Source organism: Silurus meridionalis, chromosome 11 (assembly GCF_014805685.1).
Source record: "Silurus meridionalis isolate SWU-2019-XX chromosome 11, ASM1480568v1, whole genome shotgun sequence".
In the NCBI taxonomy this organism is placed as follows: Eukaryota; Metazoa; Chordata; class Actinopteri; order Siluriformes; family Siluridae; genus Silurus; species Silurus meridionalis.
The window spans coordinates 17,793,756-17,820,214 of record NC_060894.1 but is presented as its reverse complement, the minus strand read 5'-3'; the positions used below and the strand labels follow the sequence as shown (position 1 = coordinate 17,820,214).

Genomic DNA, 26,459 nt, shown 5'->3' with positions numbered 1-26,459 from the left:
AAACCTAACTGATCGTAGCTCATTTATCTGGTTTCAACCCCAGGGCTTATTATTAATTTGGGTATTTTTGAAACACCTGCAGAAAGTCTCTAGAAATGAACCCTGCACATATTACTGTAATACATAAAAAGCCTTATAACCTCCTGACAGAAATAAAAAATAGACTATTGGTATAAAAGTCAACAACATCAGATATAATACAACAATAACTTCATAGCATTTTAGCACATACAAAGAGCAGGGCAAATATAAATAGATTAAAAAGATGGCGAAATTGTTTAAACCATGAATATGAAGCATAGAGATACAGCCACACATGCATATTTATTTACTCGTACATTCCTTTTTATACATGTATTGTTATTGCCTGGTGGAACACCTTTCTTTCTTTATAAAAAGAATGGGGAAAATAAAGATTTCTTCCATGTGAAAGCCTCTTACCATTTGAATGGGAATAAAGATGCTTTTATATGTTTTAAAGATCACTTTCAAACTGTGTTGCGTGGATTAGTAATGTAGACCAACTGTGAATATTGCCCAATTTTCCATATTTTCTGATGAAAGATGACAAAGTCTGTGTGTTCTGCATTAAGTGTCATATCAAGACTAGAAGCAGATGGATTCTAAACCATTTTCCTGTCAGCTCACTAGTACTAGTTGTCAATTGCGTCTTGCATTATATCCATCTATTTGATACGACTGTGTACTGTGAAAAATGCAAAAGAGTACAGATGAATGAGTGGCTAATTAATAATAATAATAATAATAATAATAAAATAATAATAAAATAATAAAAACATTTCCAAATTTCCAAGCCTTGTCTGTAACAACCACCAAGAATATTTTCTTTTTTAATTTTACTTTAAAAATGTTCATGTCAAACATCAAAGTGGTGGAAAAGTGTGATCTCTGTGAGGCATCTTTGTTGCTGCCACATGGGCTGGTTCGAGTGTTTCAGGAACTGCACAGGATCTGCTAACTGGTGCTATTCTGCCCTGCATTACCACGTCTGTGATTTTATCATGGACAGCAAATTAGAACAAAGAGCAAGAGTGAAATTCTGTCTCAGACTGGGCAAATCTGCCACAAAGACATTTGGCATGACGTATGTTTGCCATACGTCGATGCTGCAATAAGTCATGTTTTGATTTTTGATTAGCACGCTCGCTTCCAGAGCGGAAAAAACATCACTGGAAGACGACGAGAGATCAGGAAGACCTTCAACGAGCTCAAACCCTAAAAAATGTCAAAACTATTTGGCCACTTGTGCATGATGATCGTCAGAGAGCAATCCACATGATCTTACTTCCACACCCACCCTACTAGCCAGATTTGTCTCGTGCAGAATTAAACATGAAGATCCAGCTTAAACACCACCTTGTATACAGTATACCACCATGTATATAGTATAGAATCCCACTACTGTTTACATGTTTAAAAGTTATACATTACAAATATTACCATATATACATTAAGGTGTTGCAAATTAGTTGAATGTACTGAGTTGATTAAAAACTATATTCTGTGATATTGTGTGTATCAGCTGTCACTCTGCTAATCATTACTTCTAACTCTTATAATAAACAAATATTTCGTAGTGTTGTAATGTATAATTGTTTGTTCTTCAGATGAAGAACACTACAGTTGGGTATTTACAGTGAAATGTATGTGTGTAATGTTGTGCAGGAGCAAAAGAGGTAAATGCCAGCGGGAAGACATTCACGGTCAAGAGCTCGGTGCATTTGCAGGTGGACAGGAATGATGACGGTGTTGCCTATACGTGTAAAGTGGTTCACGAGGCCCTACGGTTTATCCCACAGCAAGCAACCGAAGTGCTCGAAGTGCACTGTAAGTCCTGGTCTAATATATAAATCTGCGTCTTTTATTCAATTTTTATTTCTATATCAGCTTTTTTTTTTCTTTCCATTCAATTTTATATATTTAAGAATATTTGAAGAATATCTTCAAATATTGCCTCACTTATTATCATTGCCTTTTAATACAAAGAGGTTCAGTTTTTTGTGTCCTGTGAGGGTGTACAATGTACATTGTGTTAAGAATATATCTATACATCAGTCTGTTTTTCAATGGTTAAAAAGCTGTCTGTCCATACAGATGCCCCACGTGTGGAGATCAGGCATTCTCAAACTTTACCACAAGAAGGAGATATTCTCAAGTTGGAATGTGTGTCTAATGGCAACCCCTCGTAAGTCTTTCACACTGCCTCACAAACATTCACCATTTAGTTTATAGTGGTTATATAAGTAGCTGTGCCATGAAAATACATGCTAATTTAAAGATTATTAGACTTTAATATATGTTCACTGTTCAGACAAGGGTTTGTGGACACCTGACCCTAAGATGTATGTATGTTTTTTTTAACATCTTATTCCACATTAAATCCCCATTTGCCAATTTGCCACTCCTCTGGGAAGATGTTCAATTAGATTTTAGAGTGTGCTTGTGGAGATTTGTGCTCATTCAGCCATAAGGTTGTTAGTAATGTCAAGTACTGATGTAGGTGAGGTGAAGAGGCCGGGGTGCAGTCAGCGTTCCAATTCATCCCAAAAGTGTTTAATAGGATTTAGGCTCTATAGCAGGAACCCCATGAGATTATACTTCAACCCATTTAAAGCGTATCTTCATGGAGCCGGCTTTTTGCACAGGGGCATTGTCATGCTAGAACCAATTTGAGTAATTTAGTTCAATTGAAAGAAAAAAATGTATGCTAGCACATCAAAGGATGTACCTCAAACTAACCTTATATGGCTGGAAAAGTGTTCCAATACTCTTTTCCTTATAGTGTAGGTTTACTACCAAAATTCTTAAGACTAGGTAGGAACTTGTGCATATTTTAGCCCCATAAAACAAACGCTGGATAAATTAGACCATTAAATTGCGCTTGTTTGAAGGCTCACTTCGTTCTTGTTATATTCACATCATTTTCAGATAAGATTCCAAAAAGTCCCATTTAATTATCGACATGTTTCTCAGGCCTGATCCAGTGAAATGGACGAAAGATGGGGGCAAACTGCCAGACTTGGACCGCCTGATTGTGGACGGCAGAGAACTCACTTTCATATCTTTAAATAAAACGGATAACGGCACCTACCGTTGCGAAGCCAGTAATCATCTGGGCACTAACCACGCTGAATATGTGCTCTTTGTGTACGGTAAGTGCTAAAAGTTCTAGAAGAGTGTGACCATGCTGAAAAGGCAACTTTGTGTGATATACTGAAATAGATGTTTCACCCCTGCAGGTGTCCGATGCTATATATTCCAACTATTTTGAAAGTTCTCTGCGTGTCATGAAAAGTCCATCACATACATCAGAATATCTTTAGGATCCATTGAAGTCAATTGCAAAGTGACCTTCTTGTTTCGCACAGAACTCGATTCCAAAGTTAGCATTAAGTTTCGAGGTTATTACTGTGGAAAAGCCATTAAAACTTTGCAAAACATTGGTAACAGGTTCATGGAGTTTGAGTTAGCATAGCTCAGTGGGCAGAGAATGACCATATCTTGCACATAATGAACACATAATATCTTTCATTTGCTACATAGACGCAGGTTTTTGCAGAGTCTAATGTTTGCGACTAGGTCATTTATTAAATATTGATTTTTAAATATAAAGTAAGGCATCAAATTGCAATCTTAGAAGAATTGCATCATTGCTGCGAGTTTCATAGAAACAGAACAAAGTAAAATGCCACTATACACACAATCTCCATTCGACCCTGGAACTGCTTCTGTCTAACATGTTCTGTTCTCTTACATTTCTTTTCTCTTTGCTCCCCTATGTTTGTGAGATTCTGATGGAAAATTAATGAGCACAAAAAGTAGAATGTAGAAGTCCCAGCTGGGGACTGCAGAATGTCAGAGCATTGTAAGGACACAGATAACCAAAGTTTCTAATGATGTTTGCACTGCAAAGCCTGGGAACTTCTTGTAAATATATTAAACTAACTGGAGATCACAGATCATTTTAAAAACGCACTGTCAATATTGTAAAATACTGTAAATTGACAGATGTTTGCACTTTACATCAATGATCAACACACACAACCATACAATGTAAGAACAGACATACTGTCCTTTAAGCAGTTGTCATTCATATGTATTAGGAGGATTTTAGTTCATTATAGATAAATAGCCAGTGTGGCTGATTATAGAAAATATTCCATCCAATGTACCAAAAGTAGCAGTAGCATTTTTGCATGGGATTTTGTCCATTTCCCCAAATCTGGTATTAGTAAGTGCCAAAGTAAGAGTGGTACAGCCAATATACAGCCAATATTTTTCAGCTTTTTTCCTATAAAAATAGGGGAATCTTTTTACCTATATTAACACAATTTATTTCCTTCAAGAAATCTTAGATGCATTAGGTATTCATTCCAAAATGTTTAATAAGACAGGACTATTTTAGAAATATTTTTAAAAGAAGTGTTCAATGATCAGCTATGTGCTTTCATACCGATTGAAGCATTTGTGTAGATCTGGCAAGTCTGGTCATAGCATATACATCACAATATATATCTGATTATATGTATACTCATAAAAGGGGGGGACATAAAAAAAGGACTCACTTTGGTATTTGTGACTTTTTTTTAAATATTAATAGACATATGCAAAGTGTATTATTCTGTCCATAGTAGCTTTTTTATTAGAGTGAAATTAATTGTCGTATCAGTCACTGTGTATCTGTTCTGTACAAGGTGGCATCAAAAAGTTTCGAAACTAGATTTGTTACACGCCAACAGATGGCAGCACAAGGCTGAATGCACAGTCACAGGGAGCACCGACCGCGCTGTATTGCATTGCAAGGGGACAATTCCGAAGGTGATGGTGTGTAAACACAGATAAATAAAGTACTTTCTTGTGAACAGAGCTAGTCTCTAAACCTTTTGATACCACCTCATAATATGATTTCCCTTTAGTGCAAAGCTTTTGATTATTTAGAACAGCTTTTAACCCTCGATCTTCATACAGAGCACTTTGTTGTGGTTTGGGTGGTAAGTTACGATCTTTGGAAATAAAATGCCAATGTCAGGTGTGTAATGACCACCTTGTGCAGCCACATCTTGTCACATTTTGTTCTGTTACCCACTATATTTACACACCTTCTCGTTTCAAGTAGTAGTTAATAGCAGCAAATGAGTGAGGGACATCGGTAATATGTATGTATTTTCTCCATTATTATAGGGCAGAAAATTCTCCTGCTTAAGTGCTGCCTTAAAAAGTCACACAAAAAAGCAGGAAAAGAAAAACTGCAATACAGCTATGGCAATTGATGAGCAATGTTTTATAAAGCTAGATAAAAGATTTGATCTTCCATAGTCTTATTTTTGATAAGAATTGTCAGAATTTAAACATTTCTTTACATAACACTCTACGGAATCAATGAAATTATTTGAATGCATTCATTTATCTTAAACTTTTTCTGCTCAGTTCAGGATACAAATCTTCATTTCACCCTCAGGTTCTCACAACAGCTCCAGAGAGACACAGGAACTGCTTTGCTCCTGTGAGACCAGATTGTGTGTTTGAAAGAGCAGACTCATTAGAGAAAGAGCAGACTGGTGATTCACCTTATCAGCCTCTGTCCAACTTTATCAGCAAGCTAAACACATTTTATGCATTTCGGAGGGATGTGCGTCCTGACTGAAACCGAATCACAAAAATCCTGAATGTGACATGCCATTTTTGTATGTGACCTGCCAAGCCAGGGTCAGTCAATTTCAGTTGGAGCGCATTGCGATGTTTAGTTCAAGCTGATTGGCATGATCTTTACTTTGATTTTATTTAGCATTTTTTTAAAACAGGACATAGCAGAACAGCAAAGACCAAACTGGCCTGCTCTTATCACCAGTAAAAGTACAACAGTTATACAACAGTTAGTTACAGTCCAATAATTAGATTAGACATTCAGCGATCCAAGAGTGCTGATATTTAGTAGAAGAGCGTTGGTGCAATTGCATCACTCCAAATAATATTTGAACTTGCTGTTCCACTGAACTCCCACTTGGGCAATTTTGCTTAATTATTGGAAAATTAGTTTCAATATATTGGACCTTAATCACTAGTAGTAACAGGAGTAATGAATACTCCTACATTTATAGCATTTGGCAGACGTCTTTATTTGAGGTGACTTACATAACTTATTACATTCATACAACTGAGCAGATATGGGGTTATGGGCCTTGCTCAGGGGCCCAGAAGCACCAACTTGGTGTGGCTGGAATTTGAACTCACAACCTTCGGAGCTTGGAATGCCTTAACCACTAAGCTACCCCCTCCCCACCTAACTACTACCAGTGGTAGGCTGTGCATTTCTCTTCAAGACTTTCAGTGTTGTCCTACCTGTATCAATCCACTACTTTATCCCAGTATTAAGACACCATAGATCTAAAAACCATCATTGTTATACAGAAACACAATTTAATAGAGCGCTGCATCACAGAACTCATGCAGCAAGAACGACCGGCACTACCAAAGCAAGAAACCCAATTAACGCAATTCAACAAGTCTCAACAAGCCACAGCTGCACTGCCTGCATACATCATCTCTGGCTGAAGCATCAATATCAAAATCATAAAATGACAAAAAATACAGTCCACCTTGTGTTTTCTTTGCATTTTTGTGCATTTTTCCAGTGCATTACGATTTTCCTTGCAAACTGGGTGTTTCTGTGCAAATTCTACAGGAAAGAAACACGCAAAACTATGTTTGAATATATCCAATTTAAATGGCGACATTATCGTATGCCTGCTAGGTGACCCTGGTGTCACCAACTCAAAATCTAACTGGTTAAAGCAACAGCTTCAAGCAACATATATTTGAAGCTACAGGCACCCTCACTGCTAATTCTGAAGACCTCACAACGAATTTCTTTGACCCTGGCAACACATGACGGCTGAAAATAAACCTTTGGGAATAATTAAATACATATTAATGGAAAAAAATATATATATTCAAATGTAAGTAGAGAAGGCCTGGCTGGCCCTGACGGCCCACCACTGACTACTGCTTCTACTACTATGACTGCTTCACATGGCACATAGTTCTATTACTATGGCTTCTATACTATTACACCAATTCTAATAGTGCCACCAAATCATCATTTCTACAACACCAATACACCGAGAACTACTATTTACTAGTACTACACTGCAACCTCTGATACTACTACCACTATTAATATTAATAATCATTTGCATGTGGTTTTGAGTGCTTCTGCTATCCCCTTTTCAGGGACAACATTATGACATTATAACATTATAAATGGTGAACTGAATAACAATGATTATTACTTTGTCATCGCACCTGTTAGCGGGTGGGATTTATTAGGCAGCAATTGAATATTTTGTCCTCAAATTTGACGTGTTAAAAGCAGGAAAAATGGGCAAGCATAAGGTTTTGATTTGAGTTTGACAAGGGCCAAATTGTGATGGCTAGACAACTGGGTCAGAGCATCTCCAAAACTGCAGCTCTCGTGGGATGTTTCTGGTCTACAGTGGTCAGTATCTATCAAAAGTCATCCAAGGAAGGAACAGTGGTGAAGCGGGGCAGGGTCATGGGTTTTTTCTAGGGTAATTGATGCACATGGGGAGCGAAGGCTGGTCCGTGTGGTTAATGCTGTTAATGCTTGACAGTTCAGGACTGTTTTGGCAGCAAAAGGGGGGCCAACACAATATTAGACAGGTAGTCATATGCCTAGACAAGCTATGCCTGATCGGTGTATTTATTATATGTGAGATATTAAAATTTAAATATTTAGTATAGAATTCCGGAAAAGTACACGGTCATGTGTTTTGACATTTAATTATGTATGAAACTCATGAGATTTACTGAATGTTGGTTCAGGACACATTTTTTGATAGAACTCCATCATAATTTCCATCCTTATTAATATTATTATTATTATTATTATTATACATTCCATTTTAATTTGCTTTATGTATACAAGATGTTTATGTTCTTCATTTTTTTGTTGATATTGTTTTTGTTTGTTTGCTTTGTGTGTGTTTGTTTTCTGCTTATGTCTGCATCCGTTCCTGTGCGTTTGTTTGCGTGATGTCTTTCATTGACCAGATGCCCCCACTACACCCTCTCCATCCACAACTCCTCCCTCTGTAGCCATCCTCCCAGACTCCACAGATCCATTAAACTTCAAGCGACCTGACTCTGCAGTGACCGGTCAAAGAGGTACAGCAACCCCACCACCCTTCCATCACTTCCTCTTTCTCACATTCACCCGTCTTTGATTTATTTATTTTTCTAATTCCCAGCCAATCCTATGTAGCCTTTTTCTTTTAGAATCTGAAGTCTGTTATCTTCCTTTTGTTACATGTGTAATGTTTTTGTGTTCTGCCTCATCTTGGTGTCCTTACCTCTGTATTTTCCTGTTCTGTTGAGCTATGTGCAGGCATTTAGCTCATTTAAACAACAGGTTTTGGTATATTTCTGGTGAAAAAAGAGTAAAATAGTAAATCTAAAGAGCATGCAATATGCACAGCAAAGATCAAACCCCAGTAATTCCAATTACACACAGCACATGACTTACACAAATGCTGGTGCAAATGCTTACAGATCGTCATGCTGTACTGCATTGCAATTTTTTGGGGTGCTTCCCATTACTATAACTGTGCCCGCTCCCATCTTTGCTTCTCAGTGACATCGTTCAAGCGATCAAAGCAAAAGTATATCTAGTATAACTTATATCAAACATACGCTGTTTGATTTTTCTGATCGCAGGTTCCATGAAAACTCCCAATGTCATTTCAGTGTCTTCCTATTTATGAAGATAGTTTATTGACCAGGCGGAATGGCAGCCAGCTAACCCTGAAACTCTTGCAGCAGACTGGGCACACGCTGAGCGATATTACCTTTAGCAAGCGATATTGCATCATGTAGCACTAAATTCTCTGTCTGCTGTCATGTTAAGAAGTACTTTATACTTAAAGAAAATCATTCTCAGGCATGTTAGGCCATTTTAGCCATTTCTTTCAGTCTACCAGTCTTTAGCCTGCATAGCCAAGCAGCCCTTTATAGCTGCTGTACCATGAAAGGTCTAGAGTGTTAACTGCACTTATTTCCCTCGGTGCATTAGCCGCCCATCTCAGCGTCTGCGATCAATGGTGGGATTTCAGCAGCGGCCAGTCGGGCTTAATGAGCATAATAACTCTTCCGCACAGAAGCGCCAGGCCCAAACGATGTCATCAGAGCAGCTCTCATCCGCGTTAAATCTGCCAAATGCATTTTTATGGCTTGCAAATTAGCCGTGACCTTCTGTAGCTGAAAGGTTGGATAAAGTTCTTGGGTTTCGGGGAATTTTTTAAATATTTACAGCTCACTTTTCATAATCAGCACGTGTCCGCCCTGTCTCACATCCCCACAGCGTTATCATCCCGCTGAGGCACTTCCACAGACATAGCGATCGGTCATGCCTTTTGTCTCAGGGTGGGCAGAAGAAAACGTGAAAATCCATCTTATTCAGAGAGGGCTGGCTTTGGGTTCATTAGCCAGGGGCATAATAAGACAGAAAATATGGGAGGAAAACAAAACACAATCCAGAAGCTGTGTAATTGCAGCAAAACTTTATTTCAAGCTGTCAGATATGGTGCTAGAATGCATTATTTTATTTTTTTTGTTTTTGTTTTTACTGGGTCACATCTGCAAAGGAAAAAATTGAGGAAACTGCAAGTATTTTTAGGTGTTTACAGTCGGTGCCTTAATAACAGGATTTATATCCTTTGTTACCCTCATCGCCCTGCCATTCTGCTGGCGGGTAAAATCCCAACTGTCTTTTAAATTGTTTCTGCTTTACATTTTAGAGTAAAAAGAATGTTAATTGCTCCTTGTAAGTCTACAAACTCGAAACCGAATAGAGAGACACTGTGTGTCATCAAATTGCTGCGTTAAATTTGAATTTATTTGGTAATTCTTTGGTTGATAGTTTAAAAGGTTAAGCCTTATCTTACTTTAAAAGGAAATTTACATAAAAAAAATATATATATAAAGGGTTAATTTATATCAACAGTCTTGACACATCAGCAACATGTCATCAGTAGAAGTAAGAAGGCACATCTATACTCAAACTATAGGAGTACAATATACATGATCTAGGTAGATTACTTTCCTATTCATAGATTTTTCAAATGAATTTGGTAAAAAAAATTCAAGTGAATACACGAAGCATGCATTGTTCGATAACAGTAAAACTTAATTGATGAAACCACAAAACCTGCCATGTTTTGTTGAGGAAACAAGAGTAAAGTGCACAGACAATAAACTGAGCTTCTGATCAAACCAGGGACCTGTGGACTATTCCTCCACTCTGTTGCTTTAATCTTATTAAGAAATGTCTTGATATCACCCAAATGAGGATGGGTTTCCCTTTTGAGTCTGGTTCCTCTCAAGGTTTCTTGCTCATACCATGTAGGGTTTTTTCCTGCCATACTCGCCCCAAGCTGCTCATCTGGGATTAATACACATAATTCCCTTATATTGATCTATAATTCTTACATTCTGTAAAGCTGCTTTGAAACATTGTCCATTGTGAAAAGCGCTATAAAAATAAACTTGCAAATTAAAATGTAAATATCACCAGCTATGGTAAAGTCAAGTCAAGTTTATTTCTATAGCGCTTTCACAAGGGACATTGTCTCAAAGCAGATTTACAGAATTTAAGAAATAAATAAAAGCAGCCTCTTCAATCAAAGTGAGCTAAGACTGAAAAGAGGAACTTTGTTGGTATTGTGAATAATATAGTTTTGAGGCGTTCACGTTAAGCTTGAGTGAATAAATCCAGCAGTTTCCCATGATCAGTGTTCCGTGTCCAAATAAGGCTGAAATATATGCATCTTCATGCACTGAGCAGATATTCAGTGAGCACACAGCATGCATGCTCAACAGGGGTTTAATGGGCTGACAGCAGCAGGTTGGACGCGCCCTTGTTCATGGGCTCTGCTCCCAGTGAGACACAAACAAATGAGGAATCCTCTGAGCACCATTTGCAAGTTCAAGCATTTTGTTCCTCAGTGGCTGGCAGAATGGCTCACCTTGGAGAGCTTTGCTCATCCAATTAGGACTCTACATGGTGCCTTGTCCTCCTTTTCTCTCCTATCTCTAGAGCTCAGGTTAGCACCATACATATGCATGCGAGTAAATTGGGGTGCTTTACAGAATTCCTGTGCGGACTGGTCAGTGTTGAAGACCAGGTCTTTACACGCTGCCTGCAGCTTAAACACAACCAGCTTTGACTCAGCTCTGTGGATTTGGGAGATTTCTCTGAAAGTGCAGGCTACCTTAAGAAAATAAGCGAGGTCAAGTAACTCTGAGTACACATTTGAAAATTTAATGCTTTTATGCTCAGCAAGGAATTAGGGATTTTTAGCTGCGGTACTGATTTAGCGAAGTTTTCCGCTGTTCCTGACAGAAGGGTAGAACAAAGGGGCACAGTGGGGGGAAAAATGGCTCCTCTGAGATTCCCTAAAAGGACAATGCTTAAAAACTAGCTTTTTTTTTAAAGAAGTATGGCAAAGTTGACTGTCTTGTTGCTCGAGGGAAGATTATTATGGAGACAGCTATACTGAGTGTGATCCTTGCCCACTGTTCCAACTGCACTGGAGCATAAGCAGAATTGAAATGTAATGCAAAGGTCTTTGCTAAATCATGCAGTATAGTTCCTGATGGCCTACCATATTATGTCTTATATTATCTCTGCATTAAAGCCATAATTTAAAATAGGCAAATGATGAAAAATCAATAAAATTTAATAACGGAAGTCATTTTAAGTAATTCCCTGGAAAGAACCCAACATTCTCAACTTTAATTTTGCCTATCCTAATCTGAAATCTGAAAAAGTAATTTTGTTTAAAAGTGATGATATAATGCATCTTTGACCCCATTGTCTTATCATTCTAATAACTATCATCTTAAAACTTTAATTTTTTTTTTTTAAGAAACTGAATTAAATTAAAATGACTTTGGGACAGTATATGGGTAAATTATTCCAACAGTACAGTATAACCCAAATTAAAGACCTATCTGTTATAAAACCTAATTAAAACCTAAAAAAAAGGGGGATGGGGGTTTAAGCATGGTCCCTGATGCATGTGCTCATCCTAAATGCAATGTTTGATATTTTCTGGTATGTAAATCGTTCAGGTATTCGCTCTAGTTTATTTTGATCAATGTTCATACTTGTCGGTCTTTCTTTTTATTTGAAGGGTGGATGAAGAATGTGTGATCTCAGATCATTCTGATGTTAAATCCCTCTGATAACTCATGTGAGTGTGGTGGAAGACAAATAACATCCGTTAAGTCCTTTTATCCCAGCCACACCATTTCACATTAAATATATACTTAAATGAATAATAAAAAATAAATTGGTTTTTAAAAACATTTTAGTGCAAACTCTGATATAAAATGTTACTCCGAACTTTCGAGCCACTCGCGGCTTTTCGCAAACTATCCGATTTTTCGCAAGTTACTTTTAGTCCGGTTCCAAATGAAAAGTCACGAACTATCTAGGTCGCGATTGTCACGGTCGCAATTATCGAGGTTCCACTGTATATGTATATATAAGTCGGCTCCAGAATTCGTCGAATTGAGTACTCGTCACATTATGACAACTGAAAAATGTTTTGCTACTTGCCTCACGGTAAAACAGATGCATGAAATATCTCATGGTATCTCACAAACAAGTGCCATAGAGTGCTCTCCAAAGCGTTCTCGTGTGGGCTTTTCTTTACATTGCAAGTCTAAATCATGGATCCTATATTGGTTAAAAACGCCTTTATGCATTTCCTTTATTCTTTGTTCGGTCTTGTCAGTTTAAGCATTCGGCACGAGTTCTGTAACAAATTACTGACAAGTACCGTGGTATTACTGTATTGAACATCTGAGGTTAAACAGTATCACCAAATTAACTGCTCTAAATCTGGCGTCACAAACTGTTTCAAAGTATATACACTGTATTAAATGGGGTTTATCTAAAGCAAAGAGCACAGCATTAGATACAGCAGGTTTTGTATAAAATGTAGGGGATTTATACGGCTGTAGTGTTGGGTTTCTGACCTTGCAAAGAGAAGCTTAAAGTCCAGTCCATTCAATCTAACAATAATTAAATGTAGATGAACTAGTGTTTTTTTTTTTTAAGTTGATTTGTTTAGTCTCTTTTGCCTAAATATAACATTCAGGTGGACGAACCAGACTAAACAGACCTGCTCAGCTATTTCATATAGGCAACAACAGATATGTCAGAAATGTTAGGCTTCACTTTGACTTTTGCATTGACTTTTTGAACAGAGATAAGTCGCTGTTTAGACTACATGCAGCCAACCGTGTTTCTCTATACCCTTATATCGTGTAACACATCACTGGTCACCTGAGAGTTTATAGACATGCATGTATTTATCAGAGGGAGAATGGGAGTGTGCCTTTCTGCATGTTAATAAGAGTTTTATTGTGCTCAGAAGGTGAAGCTCTGCGGTTCAGCACTTTCACATCAGAAACACTCGATAGCTCACCTAAGGAAAGAAGATCAGCACAAGGTCTCATGCATATACGCACACACACGCGCGCACACACTCGCACTTTGCTTATTCGTGTGTATACGTTTCTAACTGCAGCATTCATCCGAATACATCACAGATGCAGCGTTAATCCTGGACGACTGCCTGGTTAATCCTAGATAGCACAATCCTTGCTCTTCAGGTTCTGAATTACAATGCGGCATAAATATTCATCTCAACCTTGAACTCTCCCACTATGAAGAGAGCAAAATGGTGGCTCAGGTTTTCACCACTCTGATGTTTTTGCTGGCATCAGCATGTTTTAGTTTGTTGCTTGTGTCTTCCCTCCGGAAAGAAAGCTTCTAACTCTTAAAATGCCGATGGGAAGGAGTTACTGTCAGAGGTTACATTAGTTCGGCTTAAAATCATGCAGTTCTGGAGACAGAAAGGACCAGATTCACCAAGACCCTGGTTTTATAGACAGCAAAGGTTTATTGTACCTGAAAACCCTGCAAAATTGCACCGTTTTTGTTTAATGTAGATTGCAACTACTGTATCCTTTTACTTTTCTTTCAAAGAGCTTTGCAGCTCTAGTATTGTAACTGAACATGCATTTTCAATTTATTCAGAAAATTTTAATGGTTGACTATTTTCTACCATTTCACAGTAGAGCACATGTGGTAATCGGTGCGGTTTGTGTGATTAGCTACAGCTAATCAGCAAATTAAATGTTAATCTCAGACACATTAGGAGTGCATTTTGTGGCCACAAAATGCAAGTCCCATTTATTTGCTCTGCCTCCTCACTAGTCCAGGGAGTTCAACCCAAACAAAGGGGAAATTTGTATATTGTGCTCGATTGTTAGACCATTATTGTACATTCATTAATTAAGAATGCTGGTAAGACAAAGGAAAATGCATCGCTAGCCTCCATCTGACAAACTATGCCAAGCCACTAGAGCTATGAAAGAGATCGCTGATTGGTCGAACCAGTGAGACACAGACAGACAGGCGTGGAGGTGAAGATTCATATATTATACCAGCACATTTCCTGCTTTAACAGCCAATTCCTCTAAACAGAGCAGGACATAATGAAATGCCCTGCATTGGCCATATCAATCTGCCTGGTTGTAGAAATTACTTTTCATATCGTTATCATCTGCTGGGCTCCACAAAGAGTTTGCCGTGTCAATAGACTTGCCCCAGGAAGACTCTCATCACGCTGGCCTCATTGGCTGCTGATATAAATAGAGCAAGCGCTAAAGATATCCAATTATGACAACCCCGAAGCATAGGCATGAGGTGCCTGTCCCTATCCTCGTCACTACTGAGATACCATTCTCGAACATGGGGACGTGCGAATGACTTTAAGGCAGGCGTAAGTGCCCTTGAGATGGATGTTATACGATATGACAAAGTGGGTTTGCTGATTCGGGACATGTGGGTAGACAAGGAGGATGTGCCTACTATAGGCACCAATGGAAACGCCAATGCCGCAACCTCTGTCTGTGTGGGAGGGATGATGTTCATCTCTCCCTTCAAACAGAGGGACAGTAGCCAATAGTGGACGTCTTTGAGAGTGCAGAAAAAAGCTGTAAGCAATTGATTCTTGATATGTTATGAGACCATGTGCACAGAGTTTCGAAAGGATGCGATGGTTTGCTTTACGTGTTTTGGGGAAGCGCACTGTTACTCATGGTTGGCAAATGTGTTGTGTGTTTGTAAATTGGCAAATGACCTGGTAAACTGGTAGGAAAATAGGCTTGAAAAGGAGAGAGCGATAGAGAGAAAGAGCAAGAGTAATGGAATTCCGTTCCATCTTTGAATTTTACTCTTAATAACTCCCCACTGTGATAATAACTCCCATTTATAACCAGCCTTCATTCCTCAGCACACTATTGTTCATGGGCTGTTGAACTGATATTTTACACCTGTTTTATCATGGGCACCGATAAAGACTTGCATTAGCCGATGCTTTTATGCCGGCTCAGAATAATACTACATTCTCAACACTTAGATTATGTACAGATACACTGTGGAAATTACTATGATAAATAAAATGTCTGTAAATTCAATAGTAAAACAGGATTGCTGATAAAGTGCTGTAAAAAAATACAGTAAATGACTGAATTGCTGTTTGTAATATGAAGTATATTTTATTTAGGCATATAAAAAATACAATGAAAGTAAGATCATATTTTTAAAAAGCTTTCTCACTCGTGTCTGTTTAACTTCAGAAATAATTATTTGCAGCAAATGTGGATAATAGTGTTACTATTTTTCTATCAGAGAGTCAATTCTTGACATAAATAATATAAGAAACAAACTTGTCCTTTTAAAAAACAGTACATTCCACAAGTGCTAAAAGATACTAGACATTTTTTGGTTGCATATCGAAACTTTTACTTAGATAAAAAAGTTCATTTTTGTACAGCAGGACTTGCTTTGCTTATAATTATCCATGTTACATGGATAAATCTGTCTCTATCTGCCCTATCACAATCATTTGGCCTTAAACTTGTTAAAGATGTAATGATTGTTTTGAATCTGGTTGTGTTTGCTTGTGCTTTAAAGCCCACAGGTGAGTCTTAGAGTGAATTTCTTTTCCTTTAAATTCAAATCCCAAAAGTAAAGTTACTGTCAGGGGAGTAAATAACATTTACATTTCCTGCGTTTGCAGTATTTGAGTATGTCCTTTTTTTTACTGACCTATTTAAATATTCATGCATTTTATTTATGTACTTTTGTTTGTAAGCTTAGAACTTCACTCCTCAGGGATCGCTCCTAAGTACCTTTTTTTTCCTGTAGTTGTGTTTGTTTCTTCGCTCTAAAAAGCTCTCTTTCTCTCTTTTGCTCTCTCTCTCTCTCTCTCTCTCTCTCTCTCTCTCTCTCTCTCTCTCTCTCTCTCTCTCTCTTTCAGATCCTAATGCTTTGGGACAGCACGGTCCAGATCATGCTCTGATTGGTGGAGTAGTAGCTGTTGTAGTCTTTGTCACCCTGTGCTTAATCATCGTACTGGGTCGATATCTGGCAAGGCATAAAGGTAAAATGAACGAATTATGCTATTTCTTTTTCCAAACTTCTATAAATAATTCAAACTTTATAAACTAATTCACTTTTTGTACATAATTAATTTAGAAAAATACACTTTATGTCCAAAGGGGAAGTTGTAGCTCAGTGGGTTACTTGTCAGAAGGTTGGTGTTTAAGCCCCAGAAGCGTCAAGCTGTTACTATTGTGTCTCCAGAGCATGACCCTTAACCCCCTTATTCTCCAGGTGTGCTGTATCATGGCTACCACCGCACTCTGACCCCAGCTCTTAATATCTCTGGGGTTTGCAAATAAAGAATTTCACAGGGCTGCAAAGTACTCATGACAATTAAAGCACCTGTCTTTCTTTCAAATGTTTTCAGACACCTAAATTTAACCTGATGCACATTCAGAATGAATCAAATGCTTAGTGAATGCATGGCTTCCTTGGCCCACGACCATGTTCCAAAATTCAATGGAAGGCCTTGTCAAAAGCACATTAACATTTAAGGGGTAAAGCCTTTTCTCAAGGGTCCTGCAGTGGTGTAGGGATTTGAACTCTTGACCTTCCAAGTCCAACATCTTAACCACTGAGCTACCAACACACATATCAGGCTAATGATCAGGTGGCCACTTACTTTCAGCCATATAGTGTATATATGAAGCTTTTAACATTTTATTAGTGGTAAGCTACACTACAAGATGGTTTCCTAAATTTTTTTAAATGAAGCAATGCCTTTTTTCCCGGGACAGGCACGTATTTGACAAACGAGGCCAAAGGAGCAGACGATGCCCCTGACGCAGACACAGCCATCATTAACGCAGATGGAAACCACGCACACACAGAGGAAAAAAAGGAGTACTTCATTTAGACTGCACTCCACTCACCTTTCTCTCTCTCTCGCTTCCTCTCTCTTTCTCGCTCTCATCCCTTGCTCCATGTTGGAATCTTGTCTAGCAGCAGCAAACGTTTCTTCTTAACTCATGTCCTACGATCTTTATTTGCATCCATTTTTTTTCTTTTATCAGCTTGTCCTGAATCACACCTGCTACTTTTACCAGACATGGCTGCCGATGCCTTTTTTTTATTCACACTGTTCACATTGTGTCTGTAAAAAATATTATAACAATAATAAGAAAATAGTTGGCCAAACCACCAATTGAATCCAATTCAATATTTCACTTGAGTTTCTTTCAGAAGTCCTTAACCATCACTTTCTCACAGTGCCTCAATTATAATATACAGACATCCATTCGAGGTTTTAGTCAATGCCTTTATTTGGGTCGAGTGTTTTAGAATTGGCTGCTCGCTTTTTTAATCTTCCGCACTATTAAAAAACGCAGTATCATCTCTAATGTATATATGTATTTTTTTGGTTTCTTTTTACTCTTTACAGTTCATTCCAACACTGTTGTAATTTTTCTTCAATTTAAAAGAATATATATACCGGAAACCATTTTCTTAAAAAAAAAAAAAAAAGAAATTAGCTGATACCCGTTTTAACTTACAAAAAATGCTGATCAGTAATTAGTGTGTGTTCCATAGTGTGAGTGAAGATTTACGCAATCGGACTGATAGCTCAGGCTCATATTAACCAGTATTGTACCTGAAATGTAGATATTGGCAAGAAGCCTATATGATAGTTCAAGGGTCATGATGCATCAACTGAATACTCCTATGTTTTACATCATCCAAAAATAAAAGTAGCTAGTATGATAGAAGGCCAGGGGTTGTAGACTAAGGACACACCAGTGAATTAATGAAGTTTTTTTTTTTTTTTTTACATATATATATATATATATATATATAAGCTCATCATGTTGCTGTGTTTTTGTGAAACACTGTGTCTCTGGCTCATCTGCGCTGTCTAACTCAAACTACAGAATATAATGGTTATGTTCACAAATACAGACTTTTCTGCTTTTTTTTTTTGCATCTGCCGTTCATTTAAATGGACAGATTTCAGGCATGGAAAAGTTTATGATTGTTATCTGGTTTCCAAAAGAAGTAAAAAAAAAAACAAAGTGCTGTTTAATCCTTAAATCTAAAGGACAGAAGGTGATTTCAATATTTCTTGTAAAATCACCTCAAACAGTAGGGCCTGGTTGTAATACTAATATGTTTCATTATACACACACACATATATATATATATATATATATATATATATATATATATATATATATATATATATATATATATATATATATATATATATATATATAAAATAAGGAATCAGTTTGAACAAAATACAAATCTATAAATAAGTACTCTATATTACTGGTACTGGTTAATAGGCCCAATAATAACTAGACACCCAACACAAAATCAGCTAAAACACTTTGGTGATATTGGACTGATAATTAATGGCTCATACAGTAGATATGAACAGTGTTGCTGATTTTTACATTCACGCAGCTTGTGATAATCAGACCTGTGCCAGAAATATCATTTTCGTCCATTCTGTAATGTGAACATAATCAGTCATTGCATTGCAATGGGCATGTGTCTTTTTCTAAGTACACACTGCTGCAGTTTCTATCATGAACATCAACCCGTAAACTTTTTAAATGATAAATGATCAGTTACATTCAATTACAGGAACACAAAGGAAAATGTAACAGGCTCTTTTTTTTTAATCTAAAGTCCAGAGTCCAGAAAAAATAATTGAAGGTGTTTTGTGGCATTTGGTGTCCGCTTTTTTCTCTACATCTGATAAATAAATTAAATATAAGAAGCACAAGAGAGTTTGGACTACAGAGTGGCTGTTAGAAAACACACAGATGATGGCTAAGAAAACTAATCGGAAATTTTTTGTAAATCAGTGAACATGATGTAAAACATATTATGATCATTACATCTCATCTGACACTGATGAATGATTGCATTGTTTTTTATTTTATTTTAAGTAGTCTATGTCTCTTTATTATTTTTTTTAATATATATATATATATATATATATATATATATATATATATATATTCCTTCTTTTGGATTTCTGTAATAAATAGCGCCCTTGTTAATATGGCTGTATATTACATCTGCTAAATGTAGTAAGTAGTGAAAATGTTGTCAGAGATTGGGACCCCACATATCATATACGTTTGTATATTAGATTATTATTCACATGACTTAAAATTATGTTTCCTTGTTTTGTTGGTTTGGTACATGGGGATTCTTAATAAGCGCTCTACATCTTTTTTGTACACAGTTTAATTTTTAGCATCAGGTGTATATACTGTACAAGCATTACATTTGGTATAAAAAACATTTGATGTGATTTTATTTTAGATCTTATAGTAAAATGGTGGAGAAACTACTTACAGTGAGAAAAGTTTGGAAACACCTAGTCTTCTATGGTTTTTGAGAAACATGTGCATGTTCCTTTTGTTTTTATGTTATAAACTAGGTCATGTCATGGTATGAATATTTGAGTTGGACCAAACAAATGTATAAATGTACACATGTACTTTATTTTCATTAAAAAATCCTCCCATGAATAACACACTCTTTACACACACTTGGCATCTGGATGGTTCATTTCGACAAAAACATTCAGCTTAAATAATTTGCCATGCCTCTTGTAAAACGTGCCAAAGTTGAACTTCTCTGTTCTTTCTGACTTTGCAATCCAGTTTATCCCAGATGAGTTCAGTAGGACATTAGGTGTGTTACTGGGCAGGCCAATCCATGATAGATAACGCTCGAGCTGATTGTTTGCCCTGAAAAAATACAGAACATGGACATATGCTTCAAGTCATTGTCTTGTTGTATGTTGAAGTTGGTTCCAATTAGCCGCAGTCCAGGCAGAATTGCATTGCACTAAAGTACAGAGTGGTAGCAATGTTGGTTTAATATTCCTTTCTCCTTGAATAAATCTCCAATCATCCCTGCTCTAAAAACCTCACACCATTATGTCTCCATCTTCATGTTTGACTGTGGGTATGAGGCAGTCTGCTAGCATCATCTCTCCTTTTTCTATAACTTCTTCTATTAGAGCAAAAAATGTCCAATTAGGACTTATCGTTACACAGAACTTTCTTGCAGTCATTCACTGTCCAATTCTTTTCGTGTTTTTGCCTTTGACCGAGTTTGTTGCATAGAAACAAAAGGAACATGCATGTGTCTCAAAAACCATAAAAGGCTAGGCGTTTCCAAACTTTTGACAGGCACAATACAGTATGTATGAAAAGAGAAAATAGTAAATATTGAATATGCCTTTAAGGACTTATAATAGATGCTGCAAATAAAGGTAGTGTTGGAAAGCGGAAACATAGCATTGAATTCAAGCCCTTAATGTATTATTGGTCAGAGTGCATACTGTAGTTAAGGGACATGAGGAATTGATTCCTCAGTTTGTTGTGTAGAAAGAGAATTATTAATGCTGCGGAAATGTTAGGAGGTGTAGCAGAATTGCTGAAATTTTGTTTCTATTGAATTTCTTTAGCGTACAACGTGCAGAATGGGCAGGCTAAAATCCTTCACTTCCAGCTTCATGTATCATGCAGAAAAGCTCCCGATAAAGTCACATCCTGCAATGGTATGATTTTATTGTACAGTATCAGTAGGTTGCATAAACTCAGATCAGACTCTATGATATAATTTTGTAAAATGGGTCAGAAAACGAAAAATTTGATTTGATTTGGCAAAAAGACACCTGTTGGATACAATGGAATTGGAAAACAATGGGATAAACCAGTGGGACTGTTCAGAACAGCTGAAACACTGCCATAGGTCCTGCGAAATTGTAGCTGAAGTTACTTCAAGAGACAGTAGTGTCTTTCTTTCCTGTGAAGATTAATGTCGATTGGACTTATCGGATATACATGTCCATGTGTTTGGGAGTGCACCAGGGCTATGTTGCGTGGAGTAGGAGCAGACTGACTTCTAACACCACAGATGTTTCTGTGGTGATAAAAGCTGTGCAGGAAATTGTAATGCCTGTTTTCAGGTGGGCTTTCTTTGCAAATTTATTTAGATGGGAGATTAATATCAGTTTGTTCAAATGGAGCAACTTTTCAATAATTTCATCTCCTGGTGCATCTGCTGCATCCAGTATTTAACCTGAAGCCATATCATTTTGATTTTTAAGTTGTTTTAACAATTTCTTCATGCCAATGCTGCAGGCTGTGCAAAGCACGTTGAGATTTATAATATGACTTATAACTTAAATTGTTTGACCCATGACTTTAGGTACTAAAGAAAACAAAAAAATGACTTTTTTCTTTTATCAATTCCTATTATCCCATATAAGCAGATCTTTATTTAGCAGATTGTTGCAGTGACAGCACAGGTGCCGCTGATGTCTTTGGGCTCCGTCATTAGGAGGTTCATCACGGCACAAATGTTTGCAGGTGCTGTGGAGTGTAGCTTTTTCGAAAAGCTGTGAAATTTCTCTCAGTTCAGGCGTAACTTGTAATTGGGCCTGTAATATATGAGGTGAAATGATCTTTAACACACCTGAAAACGCTCTAACTCTCGAATTTTATTTCTGCCCTACTAGCTGCGGCATGTTACGCTCGAAAACATAAAAATAATGAAACACACGCGGAGATTTGCCAAGTGTGTAAATCATGATTATATGTAAATGGGTTCTGTTACAAAATTTTGTCACATAGCTTGGATACAGTATTTTATATTTATTTAGTTTTGTTTTGGTGGGCTTTTTTCTAGCAAAGATTTTTTGTTTTGTTTTGTTCCAATGTTGTTCTTTATAAATAGACTAAACCCCGGTCCGACCTTAGAAACGAAATTAAATCCATTTTGCATTATGTTAAATTTTTTAAACACATTTCTTTTTGTCAAAACTGCCTGTTTATTTTGCTTTGATAGCAGAACATCACACATTGCTGTTTGTTTAAAGATAAATAAATGCAAACAGTAGTTTATGATGTCCTGCACTGATATTTGGATCAATGCAATTTCTGTACAAATGGAATAATTGATATTTGAGTCAAAAATTCGCTTAGTATGTAACTCAAAGAGCATGTGATTCCATTTCTTTGGCTTTTTTTTTTTGGCGTCTCAGGAATGTTTTTTTGGGGGGGGGTTTATCATTTGATTAGACAAATTTTCCAAAGCACCTCCCATCCGCTGATGCTCTCTGTATCTGTTACAGTTCAAAACGGGCAATTATTATGTTAATAAAAAAATCTCAGTGTTTAAGGTTTTGCTTTCTGATGCTGTCTGTTTTTTCACGGTTGCATGATTTTTTTTAATTTGTGGGTTTCACAGGAAGAGACTTCAGTGATGGCATACCTTAAAAATACCTTAGTGTTTGTATGAAAAAAACACACAGTTACAGTTAAAAAACACACCTATTATTTTTTCTGACCACAACTGAAAGAACAAAAAATGATCATTACAGTGACATGAACAGTGTCTATATAAATAAGCATAACGATGAGCTACACACCAGTCAGACTTGACACATGTAATAGATGAGCAGGGTGATAATAGTGGGTTTAAGTGTAAAGTTTCCTCAAGCTGGGCAAAGGTTATTTTGTGGCAAGACCAAGCTATTATGTACACCAACCGACACCTACTGCCTTATAATCATCTGGTATACAAAGAGCAAAATCTAGGACTTGTGGAGACAGTGAGCACTTTGATTCCGCTCCAAGTGAATCAGAAATACAGAAGCAGTAGGTAGTGCTTTTGCACTCTCCAAGTAACTTGCTTTAGGCAAATTGGACTTTAGATGACACAGGCACCAGACAAATGACGCGATCTGTGCTTCTTAAAAGAGAAAACACATAATTTTAAGTTATGTCTTCTGCCTCTGTGTATTCATTTGTTCTTAAATTCTGTTTCAAGTGTAATTAATATGTATGGAATGAAACCCTTGAATAAATAAATGCCAAAAATCAGGTGGCTGGATTTATTTTTCGTTCTTTCTGATACCACTCCATATCCATCCATTGATCCTTTCTCATTAACCCTGAATATATATAAAATATATAAAATGATGTAATCCACTATACTTTACATTTTATTTTTTTTATCTTGATGATGAATATGGGGTCTTGTATAAGGAACGCTGAACACCAGTCCATTGCAGGGTCACAATACATACACACATTCCTTCAACTAGCATTGAATTAGCAAGTGCATGTTTCTGAGCATTACATTTACATTTATGACATTTGGCAGACACCCTTATCCAAAGCACCTTACACACTTTGTAGGAGGTAAGGAGGTTTAAGGGCCTTGCTCAAGGGCCCAGCAGTGGGAGCTTGGTGGTGGTGGGATTTGAACCTGGTCCAGCTACCACCTCCTGAGCAGTGAAAGAAAACAAATGCTACCTGTTGAAATATCAGACATATCCTGATTTCTGTTTACTGTAAGGTTATTTTACATACTGACAAAAATGTACAAGCTTTTTTCATCACCAAACAGCAATGCCCCGTGGTGCTCTTCTTAAGTCCTCAATCCTCATTTAAAAAAAAAATCATTAGAGGATTGAGTTGCAAAGGGAAATATCTTCTAGTCTTGCTGCACAGCTCATGAGGGATGCATAAACTTTCTTTCGGCTTCTCCCATCAGGGGTCGCCACAGCGGATCATCCGCATGTTTGATTTGTCACATGTTTTTACGCTGGATGCCCTTCCTAACGCAACCCTCCCCATTTATCCGGGCTTGGGACCGGCACTAAGAGTGGATTGGGTTGGTTCCCTGACCAGGGATTGAACCCAGGCCGCAGCGGTGAGAGCGCCGCATCCTAACCACTAGACCACCAAGGGACCTTCATGAGGGATGCATGATGCTGTAAATTCAAATGAGATTAACGTAACTGTACCTGTAACTGCATGTAGACAAACCACCACATTCTAGATGTGTTCAAAGTAAGAGTTCTAAAATAAAGTACAAATATCACACGTAGTCAATTCCTCTGTCATAAAATGAACTAGTCTGTCTCTGTGGTAAGCCGAGACAGGTGCCCTAAGGGAAGAGAGAAGTGATCAGTGGGACATTGCCACAGGGGACATGTCCTACACTCCTACGTGCACTAACACTGGCATCAAGCCTGCTAGCCGAGCCAACACGCATTCTGACACACTCGTAAGAGAACACGAGAGCTGGCCTACATATCCCAGTACAAGCTCTTACACAGATTTGACAAGCACCACTCAGATGCCAGGAACACAATGAAATCTGATCAGATGTCATAAATATTTCTAATCTCTTGGGTCATGTTTGTGTTTGTGGGACATTTTTTTTTCACTTGGCAGCTGCCAGGTGCTGATTCAAAGCTGAGTATAAACCTAGACCGCTCACATAAAGCTGATTAGACAAGAATTACCTTTTTGTTAGTAATATTGATTTTTAGTTGACTTCAGGTTGCTTCCAGGCTAATTCACAGAAAACAATGACAGCTACTTTTCATTGTGTTGAAACTGTAATAAAGGCTTTCACTTTTTACCTGTCACATATACATTACAGTACAAAAACATACATTTTTCACATATTCCTGCTTGTTAGTAACCTGGGGTCAGAGCACAGGGTCAGTCATGATACATCCCTGGAGCAGAGAGGGTTAAAAGCCTTGCTCAATGGCCCATCAGTGGCAGCTTGGCACTGCTGGGGCTTGAACCGCGAATCTTACATTTATAGATAGCTGTTACATAGATTTAACAAGCACCGCTCACCTGCCAGAAACACAATTCAGCCTGATCCCAGGGTTAAACACAGATGTCATAAATATTTCTAACCTTCTGGGGCATATCTGTTTTTATGGGACATTTTGTTTCATTTCACAGCTGGATTCGAAGCTGAGTGAAAATCATGACTGTGTGGAAATACATTATAACAGTTATGTATATTTTACTGGAACTTAAGTGCGGTCAATTTAAAAGGGGAAGTGGTAGCTCAGTGGTTTAGGCTCTGGGTTACTGTTTGGAAAGTCTGGGATTTAAGCCCCGGTATCACCAAGCTGTCTTCTTGGGCCCTTCTTCTTCGTCTTTCGGATTCTCTCATTAAGGGTGGCCACAGCAATCATCTCCATACCCCCCTGTTCTCTACATCTGCCTCTTTCAACCCAACTACCTGCATGTCTTCCCTCACCACATCCATAAACCTCCTCCTTGGCCTTTCTCTTTTCCCCCATGTCCCTTCTCTGCACATGTCCAAACCATCTCAATCTCGCCTCTCTCACCTTGAATCCAAAACGTCCTACATGCGCTGTCCCTCTAATAAACTCATTTCTATTCCTGTCCATCCTCGTTACTCCCAACGAAAACCTCAACATCTTCAGCTCTGCTACCTCCAGCTCCACGTCCTGTCTTTTACTCAATGCCACTGTCTCTGAACCATATGCTTGCCCTCGTGTAAAGTGTAAAGTATAAAAATGGCAATATTAATAATGATACATCCTGTTCTGTATATTTTCTCTAAGCCAGTTAGGTATTAAGGTTTGTCATATTACATTATTATTATTACTGATTATTGGTGCTGGAATATCAGAGGTTCACTAAGCTTTAAAGTCATTATGTCAAGATGCTCTACCACTGTATAAAATATACCAAATAGTTAAAGCAAACATTTCCATGACTGGAAATGTTACGGTAATCATTTTATACTGGTCAGTGTCATGGTGAATTTGGAGTCACTGAAGGAACAGTGAGGGTGAGACAGTAATGCATCCTGGATACAATGCCAGTTGGGTGCAGAGTGACCACACACAGTCTTTCCCAAGAACACTGGTCATAAGACAGTAATATATACTGGATGTGATGCGAGTTCAGTGCAGGGTGACCACACACAGTCTTTCTCGGGAACACTGGGCGTGAGACAGTAATATATCCTCGATGTGGTGCCAGCCCAGTACATAGTGACACACAAACACACACACACAATCAGACACTCATTCACACCTAAAGGCAATTTATCTTACCAGTCCACCTCTTGTGGCATG

At 37.7% G+C, this 26,459-nt stretch overlaps 1 protein-coding gene across 3 annotated transcripts in view; it reads left to right on the top strand.

The window, feature by feature from the left end:
* Window positions 1-22,715, top strand: part of cadm2a (cell adhesion molecule 2a) — a 360,034-nt gene extending 337,319 nt beyond the window's left edge. For 2 of the 3 annotated variants that reach the window (XM_046861229.1, XM_046861228.1), the window contains 6 exons: window positions 1,687-1,848; window positions 2,116-2,206; window positions 2,995-3,173; window positions 8,092-8,205; window positions 16,437-16,559; window positions 17,299-22,715. In XM_046861229.1, coding sequence (XP_046717185.1) covers window positions 1,687-1,848; window positions 2,116-2,206; window positions 2,995-3,173; window positions 8,092-8,205; window positions 16,437-16,559; window positions 17,299-17,417 — 788 coding nt within the window. In that variant the 3' untranslated portion in view covers window positions 17,418-22,715. The remainder of the gene's footprint in view (window positions 1-1,686; window positions 1,849-2,115; window positions 2,207-2,994; window positions 3,174-8,091; window positions 8,206-16,436; window positions 16,560-17,298) is intronic. The other variant, XM_046861230.1, reaches the window with a different exon arrangement.
* Window positions 22,716-26,459: the final 3,744 nt, after the last annotated feature.